Below are 14,060 nucleotides of genomic sequence, written 5' to 3' on the forward strand. Positions count from 1 at the left end.
ACAGTTGATCTTTTCTCTCCAAGTTGCTTTCCGATTCTCTTGTAGCCCATCCCAGCCTTGTGCAGATCAACAATCTTGTCCCTGATGTCCGTAGAAAGCTCTTTGGTCTTGCCCATGGTGGTGATGTTGGATGCTGGTTGTTTGGGTGTTGACAGGTGTCATTTATACAGGTAACGAGGTGAGGCAGGTGTATTTGATGTAGATAATTGGTTGGGATTGGGGCTGTGTCTTAAAGAAAGACTAACTGGCTTGTAGGAGCCAGAATACTTGCTGTTTGGTAGGGGGTCATATACTTGTTTTTCCTCATCAGATGGTTATCAATTTTTATAAATTCATATGATGTGATTTTCTGGAATTTTCTTTGGGATTCTGTCTTTCACTGTTAGAATGTACATATGATTAAAATTGTAGATCGTTGCATTCTTTGTAAGTGGGCAAACCTGCAAAATCAGCAAGGGGTCAAATACTTATTTCCCCCACTGTATGTCCATTTGAAAGTACAAAAACATACAGTATATGACCATTCCCCAAAACGACATGCACAAGCATTGGCAACTACCAGTCTAGTAACAGGCGTACAGGACCATTAGTACGTTACGTAAGTCACATGACGTTTAACACGTGTTAAACCGTGGTCATTTGGTTAGGTTTAGGAAAAGATCATGGTTTGGGTTAAAATAAGCATTGCCTTAGATGAGATAAGTTAGACTTTATTGATCCCACACTGGGGAAATTCACATGTTACAGCAGCTCCAGAAACACACAACAGATAAGAAAATACACATTAAATTAAAATAGAAAGAGAAATACAGTACATAAGAGAAATAGAAAATTAAGAATAAGAGTGTACAATATATACACCTTCTATATACACATGTGAGTGAGTATGCGTGGCGTAGAAATAAACTGAATTAACAGTATAGTTTGGCGATAATATATAGGCTATAAAAATAGGGCTGTGGATACAGGTTAAAATCAGTGTGTATAAGAAATAATAGCGCAAAAAAGTGACTGACAGTGCTGGCTGATGTAATAACAAACTGCTACATTATGTCATTGCTGTGTTGAAGAGTCTGACATTGTGGGTGCAGCAGTCTATTGCTGAGAGAGCTGCTGGGGGACCTCACAATGTACAGCAGGGGTTGAGAGTTTCGCACCCACCTCCTCTTTGGTGTCTAGAAAGCAGGCCAGGTCAGAACTAGCCCTCTTAACCTTAGTCTAAGTGACAAGATGTTATTGACTTAAAACATGTCAACTTTCACTTTCTTCACACGGGACTCGAACCTCGGTCTTCCAAGTAAAAGTGCTGAGATTACTTCTTCTGCCAGTAGAGGTCACGACTTCACAAAATTGTAAATGTGGGTTTAATAACCTGCTGCATTATCGACCTGTACCTTTTTCTGGTGAGGAAGGGCTGGTTAAAAATGAATTTAGGTACTCAATGATAAGTAAGCCTACCTGAAAAATTGTGCTTTATGGAAAATGATGCCTACTTTAAATGCTTAGATTATTCAAGGTGGTTTATACAAGAAGAAAAGGCGATGTTCTTGAAACTAAAACCAGTCACAGCCTTCAAAGACACACAGAGGGAGTTTAAAAAAAAGTGCATCAGAGGTTAAAATGACCTGAAGTGGACAAATGCACCCCCCCTCCCATCTGTCTGCACCCAGCCTACTTTTTTCTTTGTTTTTTAGTTTTTCTTTATTAATTTTATTGGAAATCAGTTTACAAACATTCAGACATACCAGCTTATAAACACAATATATATATATATAGGCTAAGTCTTAATATAACATAATAGTACAAAATATATATAAATTAATAATAAACTTAAATAACAAAAACAGAAAAGAAAGGAAATACAAAACAAGACATCTGTACCAAGCCTACTGTGGGCTGTGTATGGCTGAAATTACGCCATTAGCTGCTGGATGCAGATTGGACATCCTCTCCTCGTTGTAGCCAGTGGATGGATGATGTGTGAGGGTAAACGTGTGTTTGTGTGTGTAGGGGGATGATATGACTCGGCGCTAGGACCGTGGCTCTGTTAGTGCGCAAATCCCAGCAGAGAGGCAGCGAAGAGCTTGTTCGAGGAGAGATAGAGGTCTGTCTGCGCTGCGACTCAACCCATCACCGGCGGAGAGGCAGCACCTTCTGCCGAGGACGGACCTGAACCAGCCGGGCTCGCCTCCGGAGCCCTCCATATGGGCTCACCATGCGCAGGATACGGGCCAACGCCATCGCGATTCTGACCGTTGCGTGGATCTTGGGGACGTTTTATTACCTGTGGCAGGACAACAAGCCCCAGTCGTCGCCGTCGTCGTCGGCGTCGCAGACCCGCGGCAGGGGCCATGGGCAGAAGGTGGTCTCCGGTCGGCTGGAGATCCACCGGGACGACAGGACCATCCCGCTGATAGTGAGTGAGCGCGGCTGTGGGTGATAAAGAGAAAGGGGGGGAAGAGAGTGGCGCTGCGCACGGCGCTGTAGCTGGAAGCGCCGAGCTGCAGGAGAGTGTGTGCTGCATGTTGATGTGCATGTGTGTGTGTGTGTGTGTGTGTGTGTTTGTGAAACCTGGGGGGATGAGGATGGTGGTGGTGGTGATGCACAGCTGGGTGTCACAGCAGGACTGTGTTGCTTTGACGGGCTGTGCGGCTTTAACACGCACCACCTTCAACCTCCTCCCGTGCAGCCATACCATTGTCATTATCCTACAGGCTGTAAAATCAGCAGCTACTTATGTTTGTCGGTGTTTTCCGTGCCTTCCCCGAGCCCGAGAGAACCTCAGGTACACGTAAGAGGCTTTCCATAAATCCCGTGCGTCGTGCGCAAACACCTTGTAAACCACATTATGTTGAGACTTTTCTTGGGTTGCACACGTGAGGTGAAAAACACGGACTTTCAGCTCGGTTAGGGCATTAGAGGAGGAATCCCTGCTTTATCGCCTCTGCACTTCAGTCTGTCATTAAAGGCCCATTATTTCAGTTAGGTCATGTCAGGTCTATATTCGCCTGCTGTTGTCTGCGCCAGCGGGGAGGAGTGAAAATAACCTCTGGTAAATACTGTAACTGAAGGTGTGGTGGTCGTCATCAGGCTTGGCGTGCAATAACCTCTCCAGGTTTCAACACAGCCTGTAGACAGTCTGAGCAGTGTATGCTGGGACTGTAGCTGGGTCCATGCCAGCCCAGATTAGGATATCTGGTTTACTTGGCTGCAGGGTTTCTGATGCATTATGTGTAAAGAATTACAAGACCTGTACCTTGTGCTTTTAGTGCTGAAAGTGAATAGGACTCTCGTGGTGCAGGTGATCAACAGTGATTTTAGTCATTTATTAAGCAAGAATGTAATTTTTGTGCGGTTCCAGCTGCTCAAATGTAATGTTTTGCCTTGTCAGTTGAATATGTTTGAATTTTAGACTGCTGGTCTTACAAAACAAGCCATGTAAAGATGTCACCATGTTCTTTGGAAACTTGAGCTTTCATGTTTTTGACATCGTGGTTACTTGGCTGCATTAACAGGACAACTTAAAATGAAAAAAATAATAGACTTGTTATAAATTAGGGCTGCAACTGGTTGGTTTTTATTTTCGATTCATCTGCTGATTATTCTTGATTCATCAATTAATTGTTGCTGTGAAATGTCAGAAAATTGTGAAAATGCCTTTATAAATATCCCACAGCTTATGGTAATGTGTTCAAATAGCTTGTTTTTGTCAAAGTTGGTAGAAAACTTGAATATATAATAAGTTTATTATCAAATGTAACAAACAAAGCATCAAATCCTCACATGTGAAAGTTTGGCAAGGTTTGGCAATTTTGCTTGAAAAATTATTAAAAGGATTATTTGATTATAAGTTGCCATTTTATTTTCTGCCAATCGATCAATCAAATAATCATTGCAGCTCTAGAATTAACTCTACTTTTTAAACTTTTTGTTTCCAGTGTGCCAAACTTTTCAGCCTAATAAACACTGAGAGATTCATTTAATGCAACAGTGTAACGTGAAACTCGAAATCTTTGCTAACTGTCTGCTGCCACTCAATAGCCAAGCTGACAGACAAATCAATTAAACATATCCAATTGTGTTTTTAGGAAACGGCGGCTGTTGAGGAAATACAGCACACTGGAGCCTCTTTCACAATTTACTAGACCAATAAAATTGTCTCAGCTGTGGCCGAGGATGTGTGCCAGCATGTCAGGATATTTCACTCCGGCAGCAGCAGAATCGTTAAAACTCTGTTCACGAGATTAAATAATTCAAGGGCAAATGCCAAACAGTGGAGCTGTTGTGGCATTTATGCTTGCATGCCTTCTTAAGCAGTCTCCTCATGTATGAAAAAAAAAAGAGGAGGAAACTGTGGTTTGCATCAGTGTGTGAGCGCAGGCCAAGAATATGGTGATGATCAGAAGATGCCTGCAAACAAATATGGAAGCACTTTGAATAATCTGAGTATCTGATTGTAGTAAAAAGAGACATACATCATCTCTCCAGGACTGTTTAGAGGCTGATACGGTGAACTGCTGCTGAACCACAAACAGATTTCTAATCAGATCGTTCTTTGAACTGTACACTTTGGATTTGAGGGTTTCATGTCGAGCGTTTTCTTTTGGCCAGAAGGGTCGTTCACCTTTGTCACCAAACTGAGATTTCCTCAGTTCCTGTCGTTTGTTCTGGTAATCTGACCTGGAGCTCGCAGGCTGCCAGCAAGGCACCACAGAGTCCAACAGTTCAACAAGAGGAGGCTGGTGCAGAAAGAAGGGCTCCTTTGAAGGGGTCTTTCTTTCTTTCTGTCCTTCCCTCATTCTTTCCCTTCTCAGTCTTTAATCCTCCTGTCATTCCCTCCTTCCTTTATTTTTCTTTTCTGACTTGTCCTTTAATTCATTCTTCTTTCCTTCTGTCTGTCCTCTTTGTTTTTCTTTTTTACTTCTGTCCGTCCGCCTTTCATTTGTTTTTTTGTTTCAGCCTTCTGTCCTTCCTTCCACCTTCCTTCTTACCTTCTTTATGCCCTCCTTCCTTATTCTTTTCTCCCTCTTCCTTCTATCCTCATCTTCTTCCTTGTTGATTTTCGTCCCGTTCTTTCATTCATTTGCCTGTTTTTCTTTCTTTATTTCCCTTCTCTCTTTATTCTTTCTCTTCCTTTTGCCCTTGCATGCCTTTCTTTCTTATTTCCTTCTTTTTCCCTCTGTATTTCAATCATCCCATTTTATTCTTTTCTTCCTTCCTTCCGTCCTTTTTGTCTTCTATTTTATACATCATCAGCCCGTCTGTCCTATCCTCCATTTCTATCCTTCTCTCTTAGCTTGTCATTTTTCTTTCCTTCATTATTCTTTTTTATTTCTTCTGTCCTCCCTTCTTATTTCTTTCTCTTCTTTGTCCCATCCTTTATTATTTACTTTTCTTTCTTTCATTCTTATAACATTGCTTAGGCTACTTTATTTATTTTTATTGTGTTGTCCCTCCCTTTCTTCTCTTTTTCTTTTTTCATTCATTGCTACCATTATGTCCTCCCCTCACTCCCCCTTTTCTCTTCTCTCTTCCCGTTTCTTTTCCCCTAAGCCCGATCATTAGCAGCATTTGATTCACTGATGACATCATCTGTGAAATCTGTTTGGCTGGCTCCACTTTTTGTCCTTTCATTTCCTCTATTGAGTGGTCTAATTTCCCAGCACTGTTGTCAGTCTAACTCTTTATTGTAACATTCGAAGTAAAGACTGATTTCTCTGACCTGCACATCTGCTGTCATGACTCTCATCATCAGCTAATCAGTTGGTTGTTGTCCTCAGCCTTTACTTGATTTCACCGCTTGTTTTCTTATGTGTGGTCAAGTTTTTCCAGGACAATTACAACTTGCCATAAAGGTTATACAACTTATCAAGTATTTGAGATTCAGGCCCGTCATGTGATATTAAGTCCTGTCAGGCTGTGCTCAGACTTAAGACCTCTTGTTACATTTTTATGACTAACTCTACAACAATGTTTTGATTTGACATGTGACTATAAACATTTCACAACAGAACTGGGTTAAATTTGCCGTTAACGATCTTGCCTGAACAAGGATTAGCTACATTTTCCATTACAGTAATACATACAAGACCTGAAGGTATTAAACCTCCATCAATGCTGCACATTTTGGTAACTTTCTGGTGCTCAAACACATCATCTCTTTTTATCATTAAAGCCTTATATTTATTTGGCCATAGGTCTTTCTGTCCTTTAGTTTGGAAAAAAGAAACAGGGGTGGAAGAATTATTCTTACCCTTTAACACAAGTAAAAGTAGCAACACCGCAATGTAAACATACCCCAGAAAGGCAAGTTTGTTTGTGTGGCTTTCAAGGCTTTTCAAAGTGCTTTACATAACATATAAAAGGCATTAAGAGAAGAAACACAAGGCAATATATAAATACACTACACTATACACTAATAATACATATACAGGAGAATAAAAAATACAGTGGAGAACAAGATATGAATATGTATTCCCAAATTAATTAATAAAAAGTAGTATGATCAGCAAGATGTACTTAATGTACTCATATCTAAACTTGAAGGGTGATTTTGGTATTGTTAAACCTGGTCCCTATTTTCACATATTTTGGTGTTGAAATGACTGGTAGGTATGAAAAGATTTGTAATCCGTGCAGTAGGTGCCTTAAGCCAGCAGCCTCAAACCGGCTGCAGTGGCTGAAACGTATTCCTTAGGGGCAATTGTGCCCCTCAAAGTTACATTCACCAAAAGTGCTTCTTTTTGCCATCGACAGGCTCAGACTGTTATACCAGGTGCCTGACAAAATCATGGAAAGGATCCCTATGAGTAACACCTGATAACACCCCTTGTTTTTTACCAGAAACTGAAGTCTCGCTCAAGGACATGAGTTTGAGTTGAAGAGTTTGCTGTGTGCTAGCAAGACTTTATTTCCTAACATTACTCCACCACAACAGACAGTGAAAGCCTCCTGAACATCCAGTTTTCCCCTTTATGTTTTTTTGTGTTTACAGTGAGTGAAATATTTAAAATTACACCAAAATGTCTGGATTTTCTGTACCTCTTTTAATGCACATTCCCCTCTGAATTCAGTCTGACATATTCGGTATTTGGAATCTTTGAAAACTCTCTCCACTACAATTTGAAATAAAGTTTTGCAGGTTTGAACAAACCAAAGACGGACAAAGTTTGTAGTGAGTGACCCACAGGCTGGTCAGTAGGGTTAAAGAAGTAACCAAAACATCCATCCATCCATCCATCGTCAACCGCTTATCCTGTGTACAGGGTCGCGGGGGTGCTGGAGCCTATCCCAGCTGACACTGGGCGAAAGGCGGGTACACCCTGGACAGGTCGCCAGTCCATCGCAGGGCCACACATAGACAGACAACCACTCACGCTCACACCTAAGGGCAATTTAGAGACACCAATTAACCTAGCCTGCATGTCTTTGGATGTATGGGAGGAAGCCGGAGCACCCGGAGAGAACGGACACGGGGAGAACATGCAAACTCCACACAGAAAGGCCGGGGCAACCGGGGTTTGAACCCACGACCTTCTTGCTGTGAGGCGACAGTGCTGTAACCAAAACATGTTAATCAAAAAGCAGAAAATTGAAAACCTTATTAATGAAGGGATCTCCTTGCGCTCAGTAATATAAACAGACTAGATGGCATGTAAATTAATCATAAATATGAACTAATCTACCTCATCACTACTACATGACAGTATATGCCCCGTGTCCTCTGTGAGACACCAATATCTGTCATCACAAACTCAGACCCTTTAGCTTTTTTCACTCAGTTCTTCATCTCCAGCCAGTCTGGTAGATTTGACTTGTATGTGACTCGCTGTATAATTCAGCTTGAAAGAGACAGCAGACGTGTTCATCTCCCAGACGAACTTCATATTTAATTCAGCGGACTGAGCCACGGAAGAGCCTTCTGTTATTTTTGTCTCATTATCCTCGGAGTACCGTTTTATGTATGCTTTAATATTTAGTCACGATGATGCTTGCGGATTACCAAGGCATGTAAGAGAGAATATTTTGGAAAGAGGTCTGACTAACACTAAAACCTCTTTGCCATTTAATAGTACTGGTGTGAGTGAAATCTTGCTTATGGTGGAAGAAGTTACGTGCTTTATTGTGTTTGCTGATGATAATGCTAAGCTATATGAGAGCAACTAATCACATACTTATCAAACACGTGCTCTTCTTGACACTTGTGTTAAAGGCTTTCTAGTTCATGGCCGGACTCTGCCATCTTTGTGCTATTGGCTCCTGTAGGAGAAAATAAACTAGCTTAAATTAATAGAAGTGATCGAATATAGGCCTGTAGTCCTGCTATTGTCTTTTATTTGGAGAGCACTAATAAACAGGTTTTAATGTTTTATCTTCGCATTCCAGTATGTTTCTTGATGCCTGTAAGGCTTTCTGAATGAGTCATATAATATTGCATAAAATGAGTGTGAGAAGAGTTCCTGCACATCTGCTCTGAATCCTACAGGTTAGGTTTGGCAGAGCTGTATCTCTATTCTTTTCATGGAGTTGTGCTGCGTGGGACAGTATCTCCATTACTTATTTAACTTGTGCACAGATAGCTTGTGAAGTGAGTTGTGTTTTTGGTAATTAAACACTATAATTAACCAATTTTTGCATGCAGATGAGTGATGTAAGTAGACATCTCTCTCATCTAATTAGTGATTAGATGTAGAGAGGATAATTTATTTCTTAATTACAATTAAGTGGAGATGCTTTTGAAGTAAGCAGTGAGGTTTAACATCTTGGTCATCATTTGTGTCGACAATTTCTAAAATTATACACTCAGGGAAACAGCTTTGATAACTTTACATGCATTAAAATTATGTTAAAGCCTCTTTCTTCTGGTCTAATTGACAGTATGCAGAGACTTACAGAAATCATATATATCCTAATTATATTTATTAATTACACTTTCCAAAACAAGATTAAAAAGTGCTTTACAATGCAGCATAACATACCCAAATAAAATGCCTTATTTTATAAAATTGCATTAAACTGAATTCAAGTTAAGTTTCGAATTTATTAATATAGCAAATTTAAAAACAAACCTAGTTGACCAACGTGCTTTCAAAATTCAGGATACACAACAAATATACATCACAAAAGACAGCAGCAAAAAACTCAACTCGGTTTGAGTTGTGACAGTGTAAGTCTTCTTCATGTGCTAGATTAGCTGCTGTAAAACCAGTTGGCACAGTATGTAAGGAAGTGAGTAAGTAAACTTTATTTCTTCAACACCTTTCAAATATATATATGTAGCAACAAGGAAGTGCTCCCATCCCATTATTTTGCCCTTTAACGTCCTGTCTGCAGTGGAAGTACCTGCATTTTACCTGCATTTTAGCAAATATCTAACCCCTTTTATAATATACAGCCTGAAGGACTGTCAGAGCTGCAGTAACAATTAAGAGACTTTCTTCTACAGCAGTCTGATCGATCGCTATTTACATAGCGGCACTAATTAGATCAATTCGCCCACGCAGCACTGGGATCAGCTGGTCATGTTATAGTAGTCATGGTGACTGGTCTGAATGTGTTTCTTATGTGTAACAATGTAACAATATCATATCATAACAGAGGTTATATGTATGGCCATTCAAAATGTCTGTTAATTCAATATTTCTTCATCCAAAACTCTTTTTTATTTGCTTAGTTTCACTGACACAGTCCAGTTTTCCATGACATGGGATGATTATTGCATAACAACCTAATTATTTTTTCTCCGTCAGGGTTAAGCCCGGAGGGGATCATGCATTTATTTGTTTGTGTGTGTGTAGACCTATCCTATTTGTCCTCAGCTAATCTCGTACACTACTGGAGCCATCACCCTAATTTTTTTGTGCACATTTATGACTGTACGCTCAAGGACCTCTTGTGGTCCTATTTTACTGACTGAGCTTATCTTAATGCATAGGCTTTTCAGCAGTATTCTCTATTTTACGGTAGGCGTTACGACATAGTAAAAGGCATTTCTGGCAATCGACGAGCCTAAAACAAGGCTGTTGCAGGCCACATTTTGCCTTTGTTGTGGCTCAAAAACTGACATCCATAGAAAAGTTTGGTCTCATCAAGCATCTGCAGATTAATTCCATACCCAATATGTCATGATCCACAAAAGTTAGACACAATACAAGATGAATAATAATTTTGTTATCTTTGCCGCCATCTTCTTTATTTGGGAGGGGAGGGGGAGGTGGGGAGGGGATTTATGTTTATTTATGGATATTTGGTGTGATTAAATAAGAATATTAAAATTCAAAAGTTTATATTTTTCTATTTTCTAAAAAAAGTATTTTAATTCGTGTTGATAAATCAGACTTCAGACCATCAAAGTAACAATAATCTGGTTTAATGATCATTTGTTAAGAATGCAAATAACTAACTTAATAGTTATCTGTATCATCATACTGATAAAGCATCAGAGCTCTTGATACTTTTCACCACACAGCAAGCAACTTGTAAGCTAGTTAAGATCATGGATGTATGGTAAAAAGTCTTAATACATCCATGGTTAAAGTTAAACGTAACATCTTTAAGTACATGGTGTTGTCCGTCCCTTTGACTTGTGTGTTCCCAATTTGGACTTTTGTTGACTTTTTGAATCAATCAAATGTATTTACTAAAGGCAGTAATAGCAACCAGAAGACAATTAAGAGACGAAACAAACAAAATGGAACAAACAAAAATGATGGTGAATTTAAGTCCAATCCTTATGGCTCTGTTTTACACCCCACCAGCCCCTGAGGGATGTATCTGTCTGTTTAGCTGCTAAATGCTCCACTATTTTCATCTTCCAGACATTAGCTTTTTGTGTGCTGAGCAGGAAGTGTAGGGTAGGTTTTTAATTTTAGTCTGTGAAGATAACAAAGTGGTATCAAATACATCTACAGTTATTTTTATTTTTATTTACTACAGTATTTATTTATTTATTTTTATTTATAACTATGCACTGCAGACATATTTGTGTGTGAAGCCTTGAAACTTCTGCTGCATCTCTCTGCAGAGACTGAAAATGAGGTCACTCTCACCTGAACTTGGTCAGGAGCTTTTTCTAAATCCACCCGGTTACACCGACCTTTAAAAAACCAGCACAGGACAAAGCTTCATTCTCTCTTTTTCCTTTTCTTTTTCCCATCTGTCCATCTTTCTACTGCTTCTCTTTGTTGAGGGCTACCCTCGTCTGCTTCTATGTATTCATTGGCTGTTAAACCTCCCACTCACACGTTCCAGGTTGCCAGGGGGGGAAACCGATTAATTTTTAAGGATTTATAGTCTCTGTATTCTGATTTGATGAGTGCCCATCCCATTTTGCCTCGTTAGCACTGACACAGTGACCTGAATAAGAAAGTAGCATTTACATTTTAATCTTAAATTGATGTATAATTTGGCTGATTTCAGGCAATAGAAGAGCAAGGTTTAATTCTCAGATAAGCAGTGTTGCAACAGGATTGCAATTCAGCAGTAGACTTGTTGCACATGGCTTTTAGACTTTTCAGAAAATGCCTGAATATAGAAGTGGAACAGTTTATTGGTTCATCTGTGTTGATGCAGGAGGTGGAGCAAATGTTGCTAAGTGTCCCAGAGACAGACACTGAACCCCAAATAGTTCCCAGTCACCAGGCTAGCACCTTGTCACAGTGTGTGTGTGTGTGTCCATTTACCATTAATTAAAACAGAAAATTAATCAGCAACAATTTTGATAAACGATTAATCATTTCAGTCATTTATCAAGCAAAAATGCCAAACATTTCAGCTTCCTAAGTTTTATAGCTTCTCAATATTAATTGTATATGAGTGTGAAAACTCAATTTTGACCTTGAAAACCTTATTTTCATTGTATATTCTTCTGTCAATGTTTTTTTCAGTCAGTCTGTGTCAGAAAAAAAGTTCCCAGAGTCGAAGGTGATCTTCACATTTCTTGTTGTCTAATCAAATGACCAAAACCCTTGTAAGAAACTAACTATCCTGTTTGAGAAGCTGGAATCAGAGAATGTTTTGCATTTTTGATTTTAAAATGACATGGATTAATCAATCATCAACATAATTTGCTCTGTTGACTATAAAGTAATTGTTTCAGCTCTATTGCAAAAATAAGCTTAAATCCACTAACTAGCTTTTTCCAGGGCTTTCAACCACATCTCATAGTCTGCTGTTGAATATCTTTAGGTTTTGGATTGTTAGTGAAATCAGACAAGCAATTTGAAGACGTCTCCTTGAACTCCTGGAAAAGCTGCTGGACATTTCTCATTATTTTCTGACTTTTTATAGACAAAATGTTCCTAATAAAACATAAAATATAAGCCTCAATCTCAATTTTTAAGCCAACATGGATGAGAATTCAGTGTTCAGAAAATGGAAATGTGAACATCTACAATTCCACAAAAAGTGGGAAAACTCCATTTGCTGAGGAAGCTCATGTGATGTTATCAAAAGATCTGTGAAACATATTCAAAACCATCAGTGGAATTTAGAAAATGAAATGCTGTACAACTTGTTAAGACAGACACTTGAAAGTGTTGACACCAAAAACAACTCATGCTGTAGTGTTTGTCCCTCAGTGTGTTAACATGATTTAAATTTATCAGTAATTCTTCCTTTAATCATTTAATTCTACTTAGACATTGTTCTAAAGTTTATCCTTGTTTTTCTGTCTGATGTGTGAACTTGTAAACACACCTTGTTGTGTCCTCTGCAGGTGACCCAGCCCCCGCGGGTGGAGCAGCAGAGCCAGCTACTGGGCGGCCTCGATGAGAAGGCCTACCTGGCTGGGAAACAGCTGAAGCCGGGAGACGACCCGTACAGAGACCACGCCTTCAACCTGCAGGAGAGCGACCGGCTGGGCAGCGAGCGAGCCATCAGAGACACCCGACACTACAGGTGAGCAGGTTACCGCCCCAGCCCAGGCTCTGTCTGTCTGCTTTGATCTGCACAAATAGAAACTTGCTTGAATTGCACATGGATGGATTCAGGAAAATGTGTCTTGTACACTAAAAGGTAGTGTAAGGGTCAGACAGGGTGAGTTTATTGTAAAGTCTTGATCTGACCGTCATGAAATAAATCTAATTTAAAATGGCAACACGTTTTGATCAATCTACGTTGACCTTGTAATAAAGATTCCTCTGTGTATATTTCTTGTAGCCTTAACTTTTCTACTTTACTATGAAGCAAGAAACAAATGAACAATTAATGTGTTTCATCATCGTCTTCAGACCTGTGCTTAAAGATCCCAACAGGTAGCTTATTAAAGCAAAGGGTTAGCAATCTGTGCAGGTGTTGCCTGGCAACCAGGTATTTCCATGTCACTACGGCAACAATGTTCAGGTTACTCCACAGGGCACCGCTGCTAATCAAACAAATCAATCAACCAAAATGCTGCCCAGTATGTATTCTTTCACTGTGTGCCAAGTGTCTGAGGAAATTTAACACATGCATGTGGTTTCTAAAGAGAAATAAGTTCTTACTGCTCTTATTGAATGATAAACTCTTCTCTCTATAGGTGTGCGTCTTTGAATTATGACACAGACCTCCCCCCCACGAGTATCATCATCACTTTCCACAATGAGGCTCGCTCCACTCTGCTTCGCACCATTAAAAGGTAATGAGGTCAGACACAAATGGCCTGATTAGACAGGAATGGTGACATTGGCTTTTGCTTTCAGATGTCCATCTCTCTCTTTTTCTCCCGCCCAGTGTCCTGATGCGAAGTCCTCCGTCTCTGATTCAAGAAATAATCTTGATAGATGACTTCAGCTCTGATCGTGAGTTTCTGCTTTTTAATTGCTGGTGAAAGTTCTCAGCACAAAGGTTTTGTCCTCTGTGTTATTTCTGGGAATTTTAGGAGGAATTTCAATTGTATAATTATAAAAATTACAGAAGATTGTTTTCTTTAATGTCAGATTCATCTTTAAAGCAGGTATAATCAATGTTTTTATAACAGAGCACCAATTGCTGATATTACAGCTCCCATCGGCTTTACCGAACTTTTTAAGTGAACGTTTAAAGTTTTGGTTTTAAGGGCCGCAAATTTAATATTTCTCATC

General features: G+C 39.6%; 1 protein-coding gene across 1 annotated transcript in view; it reads left to right on the top strand.

Annotated features, from left to right (window-relative positions):
- Positions 1–2,047: 2,047 nt before the first annotated feature.
- galnt16 (UDP-N-acetyl-alpha-D-galactosamine:polypeptide N-acetylgalactosaminyltransferase 16) overlaps positions 2,048–14,060 on the top strand; it is a 41,748-nt gene continuing 29,735 nt past the window's right edge. The window contains exons 1-4 of the mRNA XM_046062246.1: positions 2,048–2,416; positions 12,716–12,897; positions 13,517–13,615; positions 13,711–13,778. Of these exons, the coding sequence (XP_045918202.1) occupies positions 2,216–2,416; positions 12,716–12,897; positions 13,517–13,615; positions 13,711–13,778 (550 nt within the window). The 5' untranslated portion in view covers positions 2,048–2,215. The remainder of the gene's footprint in view (positions 2,417–12,715; positions 12,898–13,516; positions 13,616–13,710; positions 13,779–14,060) is intronic.

This window comes from Micropterus dolomieu, linkage group LG11, assembly GCF_021292245.1.
Source record: "Micropterus dolomieu isolate WLL.071019.BEF.003 ecotype Adirondacks linkage group LG11, ASM2129224v1, whole genome shotgun sequence".
Taxonomy (NCBI): domain Eukaryota; kingdom Metazoa; phylum Chordata; class Actinopteri; order Centrarchiformes; family Centrarchidae; genus Micropterus; species Micropterus dolomieu.